Here is a 6,072-nt window from a genome sequence, read left to right as displayed (position 1 = left end):
TTCCAGAACATTTTCCTGAACACTACCAGACTTTCTAGAAGTTTCCAGGAATATAAATAGCAGTGTAAATACAGAGGCATTAAAGCCAATGAGTTTACTTTCATTCCAGCTGCCTAAAAGGAAACATTTCAGCACGGCATGACATTTTACTACGTCTGTATCGATTATTATCAAAATATGTAGAGCAACGAACATTCGAAGAATTTAGTGATAACCCAATGACCACTCAAGCAACTACCTGTCTCTCCTCGCAGCATCCAGTCTCACCATGTCCAGCTGAAATTTGTTGACTGGATTGAAAAAGTTGAATGAGGGCAAGTGGGCAAGTTACTTAAAATTCACTATGCTTCTGCCACCATGTGACCAGTCTCGTCGAGGCCATAAGTATGGTGTTTTTTTATTTATTTTATGTGGAAAAAATGCACATTTCATAATATTCTGGACAGAAAACTCAAAAGGAATAAGAGCTATTAAGAGGTAAAGTTTTGAGGCATAAGCAGTTAGACAATAAGACCTACTACCCAAGACCAAAAATTGTGTCACATGGTCAATATAATTGGGGGAAGGGGGTCCTAGGTTCATTTAAAAGTATTTAAAACTTGACTAGTTTAACAAGTAGTCATGAAAATCCCAATTCCCACCCTTCCCTTTCCCACTTTCCCACCTCCATCCAGGTCCAATGGAAAAGTGTCTCCAACTATTTTACAGAGTCTTTTCAACACGTTCTTTCCTCTGGAGAGCAATCCTTGTTTCTTAGGCTTGGCTTTGGGCCGTCGCACAGAGGGTCTCTCTGGCCCCTGGGAGGTGGGGTCAGAGCCCTGGTGGGGGCGCACCATGGAGGTGGCGATTCGTCTCGGTGAGCCCCCTGCTTTTTCCACAGGAACCTAATGGGAGACCCGTAAGCGAAAGTTCAGGAGGAAAAAAAAGCCATTTTTTTTCTCTCTGCATATCCAACCCTCCATCTCCACCAAGTCCTTTCTGTCCCAAGAGGGCCACCGTACAGTACGCAGCGACAAAGTCATGCCAAATAACAACTGTGTATATGGCTTCACTCTATGTATGTGTTCCGAATAGATAAAATCCATATTTTAGATCCATATCATCCTTTAATAGATAAGGTGTTCCCTTCCTCTCCTCTTCATAAAAAAAAAATAAAAAATTTACGATGGAATTGCTACATTCGAGAGAGATTTAAAAAAATGCATAAAAAGATGCTTTGAATATTTTGGCATCTATAATAATAATAATAATAATAATAATAATAATAATAATAATAATAATAATAATAATAATAATAATAATCATTATAATCATTATCATCATCATCCTATTCATAATCATAATATACACAGTTTTCTTGTTTGTCTTAAAGTAGTACAGTGTGGATTGGGATCATAGATATACATATAATACACAGAGAAACCTGGAGAAAATAATCTGGGATGTTTCACAGCAACATCATCCACATGTAAAAAACATACATTTTCTTTTTTAAAATTGGTAAAAGTGACTGGTGTTAGCTTGTAAATCTCTTGATCAGTTGAACTGGTAGGAAAATAATGCATTTTCAAATCTACCAATGCAGTTCAATTGAAAAGACTGATGTATTACGGTAAGTTACAGAAGAAGCAGTGCGATAAAACAGTAAACAATACGTATTTTACGCTATAGCAGTCTAATATGAATATCTATGATTACTACGTAGTTGTAGTTGTTTTCTACACACGCAGTAAAACAACAACTAAATGATGGATGTCTCAAACTCACTCCTTTCTAAATATTACTTTGCTGTAATGAAGGCCAGGATTAATTTTTCACAACTATTTACGATATCAGACCTTCAGGGGAATTTGTGAGATGTGAAATGTTCATATCTATATATATATATATATATATTTATTTGTATTATTTTTATTATCAAATTAATGATAAAGAGAAAAAGACGAGTTTATAATTTACCAGTCTCGGATGTAATCTATCACCTTTCAGCATGGTAACTGCGCCATGGGACCTGAAGCCAAATCAAACCTGCTTTAAACACACACTTCATTTACAAATGTCAAGATCTTAAGCGACTAACAAACTACTGAAATGACAAAATCAATAAATAAATAAATCAGAAATGATACAGATGACAAACTAATGCTGGTGGTGGAAATCTACTCTCTAAAAGGGAAAGAAATGACGTTTTATTGGTGTTTGTTTGCCGTTCCTTCGAGAGAAGCTGCACCCCAGTCGACGCTTTAAAAATGTCCCAATGCCATTTTGCATTTCGTTTTTAGATAAGTGCGGTCGTGTCTGGCGCACAGCCTCTTGATGGGAAGGGAGGGTCTGTTGCTACGGTCGGCGGGGAGAGGGGCGTACCACGCTACGAGGGAGGGAGGGAGGGGGAAAAGGGAGCTCAAACTCGGACCTCTGCTGTGCAACAGCGCCCATGTAGCTTGAGTCATTTGTTACAGCAGGAGTCAATGAGACGGACACTGTCATGTACAAACACCCAGAGAACCAACTGAAGATACCAGCTCTGCCCGTCTAATGCAGAACTCGGGGGTTTCACTTTCTTATAGTGTTTGAGCAGACAAATTCACTGCTTTCTGTTCATCCAATCACAGCTAAGGATTCAATAAATGTAAGGTTAAAAAAATTTGTGGTTAGAAGAACCGGTTAAAGATGTTTAAATAAGGCCTGTGTAACCTCAAACAAAGTGCTTGACCTGTGAATGAGGTGATGTGAACCTTTAATGCGTTTTAATGTATAATTTAAAGGGACTGTCTGGTAGTGATAGGGTCCAACTTCACAACCATCAGATTTACAAGCACAGAGCTCTGACCTACTACTGGACAATCCAAATTCCATTTCAATTAAATCTGTTGGCTGTGGACCGCAGTGTAATATAATATACAATATACTATACTATAATTAGAGGTCGACTGATTTTACCGGTACTGATAGCTGAGTTGGATTGCACTTCCGATAACGATTAATTAACCGATAGTTTTTAAAATGGATACTGGATTTAAAAAACACCCCATGGTACTGAACTCTATTAAAAAATAAAATTACAAAATTAAAAAAATCTACTGAATCATGAAAATGTGCTAAATGTAATAAATATGAATATATGACTTATTTTACTAAATATTGAGGAAAATAAAAGACACTTTCAAACTGAAACAAAAGTAAACACTCCAAATAAACAATTACATCCAAAATAAATATAAAAGACACTCCAACATACAGCACGTGTCGTCAGTGATTTACCTCTAGAGGCCGGTCTTGTACTGTTTAATGACAGCAACCCGGAAAAACTATTGGTATGGATTTCTACCAATAGCTGAAAGTTCCAGCAATCAACTATCGGTGCCGGGTTAATTGGCAAAACCGATGAATCGGTTGACCTCTAATATATATATATATATATATATATACACTATTCTAGAATCTGGGCTCATATCTAGGGTCATTTTTATAACCTAGTAGCTCCAGTACACATGTAAGACGAAAGCAAAACATTTAAGACAAAAAACTGATGCTTTGACTAATAGCCTGCATTTAGGTTAAGTAGAAAATTGTGCTAATTGAATAGTTTTTCACCAAACCATTCAATTAACATTATTACCATTAAAATATAAATACAATTTTGTATGTGAGGTCATGTGGCATATTAATGCCTGAGTAACTATATAGCGATTATAGCACTTTATACTATATATACTATTATATACTACTATTATACTATATTGCATATATACTGTAGGTCTGTACTGCCATGTGTGTGTTTGTCTGAGTGTTCAAACTCAACGAAAGGTTTAAAAAAACGAAAGGTTTCCCATGTCACCTGCATTAGACGAGGACAGCGTTAGTCTTGGTATCGTCAGTCGCTCACTTACGTGAGGTGCACTGAGCCGTTACGGTGTGAAATGAACGCTCTTCTTCTGGTTTGCCAAGCGGGTGGAAAGAGAAAGAAAGTAAAAAAAAAACCCAACAACAAAAAAAGAACAACACCGGCATGATGCAATGCATCTTAACAGTGTGCACAATGAACATGTGAGAAGGCTAGTCAGAAAAAGGAAAGAACAAGAAAAATCTCTGAGCACAACAGCGATCATTTCATTATTATTATTTTTTTTCCTCTCATAAACCAGGACACAGTATCTACTGTACATTAGTCGTAAATCTATAGATAAAATCACTTCCCAAAGTATATCTCTTTTTCTACTTACAATTTGTTTAAGCCCAGAAGTCTTAAATATCAGCAATATACAAAAGACAAGTTACTTTGTAAACATATACAAATGTTTTATGTTTATGCGTTATTGTTATTTTTTTCCCCCGTTTTTTTTTTTTTTTTTTTACTGGTCTCAACTCTTTTGCATAATATAAAAAAGATTCATGGAGGAAGTCAAGCATTTTTGGAAGAAAAAAAACGGGGGCATGCAGTTCTACATGGGTTTCATCTTTTTGTACATCAAAACTATTGCCTTTATTATAAAGTGATCTTCAGTTCAAACACACTCATATTCATAAAGCATCTCTTACAATCCTGCATAAATATCATACAGACTCTCGAGGGCGTCCCCCTAAATTCCCTCCTCCCCTTCATTTACAAATTTCGAACCAGGAACAATGTGACATCACATGGTTTTCACATTTTCTTCAATAATGCTTTATGAATACTGTATTATCTTTTATTATACACACATAATCACTCTTTTCATGAGTCTTTCATACACACTTTAACATAAAGGAAAAACTTGGTACATCTCTGTAACTTGATCTATTTTGTTCATTCCTTTAATGGTACAACAAAATAAAAAAAAAAGAATAAAAAAATATATATATAAATAAATAAAAGGGAAAATATAAAAAAATAAAAAAATAAATAAAATTGCCATCACACAACACGAAACACACATAGAGGAGGAAAAGAACCAAGTGAAAGACAAAGGAGAGGTAAAAAAGAGACACGGATAGAGGGAAATAGCGATGGATGAGAGAAGGCTAGTGCTGTGAAACGGGGTGTACCCTTTTGCTCTTGGTCCTGCCTGGTTGATCCTGTGGCTCAGTGAGGAAAACATCAACATCATCAGGCACTTCTTCCAGAAAGTTGGAGGGCACCAGACCTCTGTGCCCGTTAAGTTCGCCCTGTAAGGTGACACAACATGACACGACACACGAAAAAGAAAAGAAAAGAAAGGTGCTATACTTATCACACGTGAGCTCATGGTCAGTCATGTTACAGTGCCCCTGAAACACAGAGGGTCAAAGGCCTTGCTCAGGGGCCCATGAGTGGCAGCTTGGCGATTATGGGGCTTAAACTCCTTTTCACCACTGAGTTGCTACCTCCAAATTAAGATAAACAAATCTCAAAAAAGATTATTGCAATTAATGGAAAAACGATGAGCAATGAAAAATAAGCGGTAGCTGCCACTGCAAAGCATTTAAACAACGCCCTAAACCTTCAATTGCTCAGGTGTATAAATGAGATAAGTGTAAGTTGCTCTGGATAAAAGCATCCGTCATATGTCATAAATAAATAAAATTTTCTTTTATGTAAACCTGGATCTTAATGTAGAAGAGTTAGATATATTTCAATGAAATCTGTAAAATGTTTATGGAGTAATTATAAGCGCACCCATATATAAGCCGCACCCACTGAATTTTACAAATATTTTTATTTTGAACATAAATAAGCCGCACCTGTCTATAAGCTGCAGGTGTCTACACGAATGAACTTTACACACGGTGTAACGGGTGAAATATGTTGCGCTTCCTTTAGGAGCAGAGCGGTATTTTGGGAATAGCATGCCACTGCATTTTCCGGTATTACTGCATGTGTGCAAGACCGAGGAATATGTCCTTATTATTTTCTGATGCTCATTTCTAAGTTTTTTTGACTAACCCGTAATGCTGTTGCCAAGAAAAATAAAAAAGCACTAGTTTTGGAAACCTGTCTATGCTTATATGATTTCTGTTGTAACTGGAGTTAGCAAGCTCTCCCTTCACCCAGACTCAACGCGCTACAACGGCTTGTATCTAAACAGTAGCCGACCAAGAAAGTCATTGTTCACT

General features: G+C 36.6%; 1 protein-coding gene across 4 annotated transcripts in view; it reads right to left on the bottom strand.

The window, feature by feature from the left end:
• Positions 1-241: 241 nt before the first annotated feature.
• rimbp2b (RIMS binding protein 2b) overlaps positions 242-6,072 on the bottom strand; it is a 92,754-nt gene continuing 86,923 nt past the window's right edge. For 2 of the 4 annotated variants that reach the window (XM_083554090.1, XM_083554091.1), the window contains 2 exons: positions 5,026-5,145; positions 1,295-2,011 (listed from right to left, as the gene is read on the bottom strand). In XM_083554090.1, coding sequence (XP_083410216.1) covers positions 1,979-2,011; positions 5,026-5,145 — 153 coding nt within the window. In that variant the 3' untranslated portion in view covers positions 1,295-1,978. Of the gene's footprint in view, positions 885-1,294; positions 2,012-3,441; positions 3,936-5,025; positions 5,146-6,072 lie in introns of those variants that run through there. The other 2 variants (XM_083554088.1, XM_083554089.1) reach the window with 2 other exon arrangements.

This window comes from Silurus aristotelis, assembly GCF_946808225.1.
Source record: "Silurus aristotelis genome assembly, chromosome: 11".
NCBI lineage: Eukaryota > Metazoa > Chordata > Actinopteri > Siluriformes > Siluridae > Silurus > Silurus aristotelis.
This window is presented reverse-complemented; position numbering and strand designations above follow the sequence as displayed.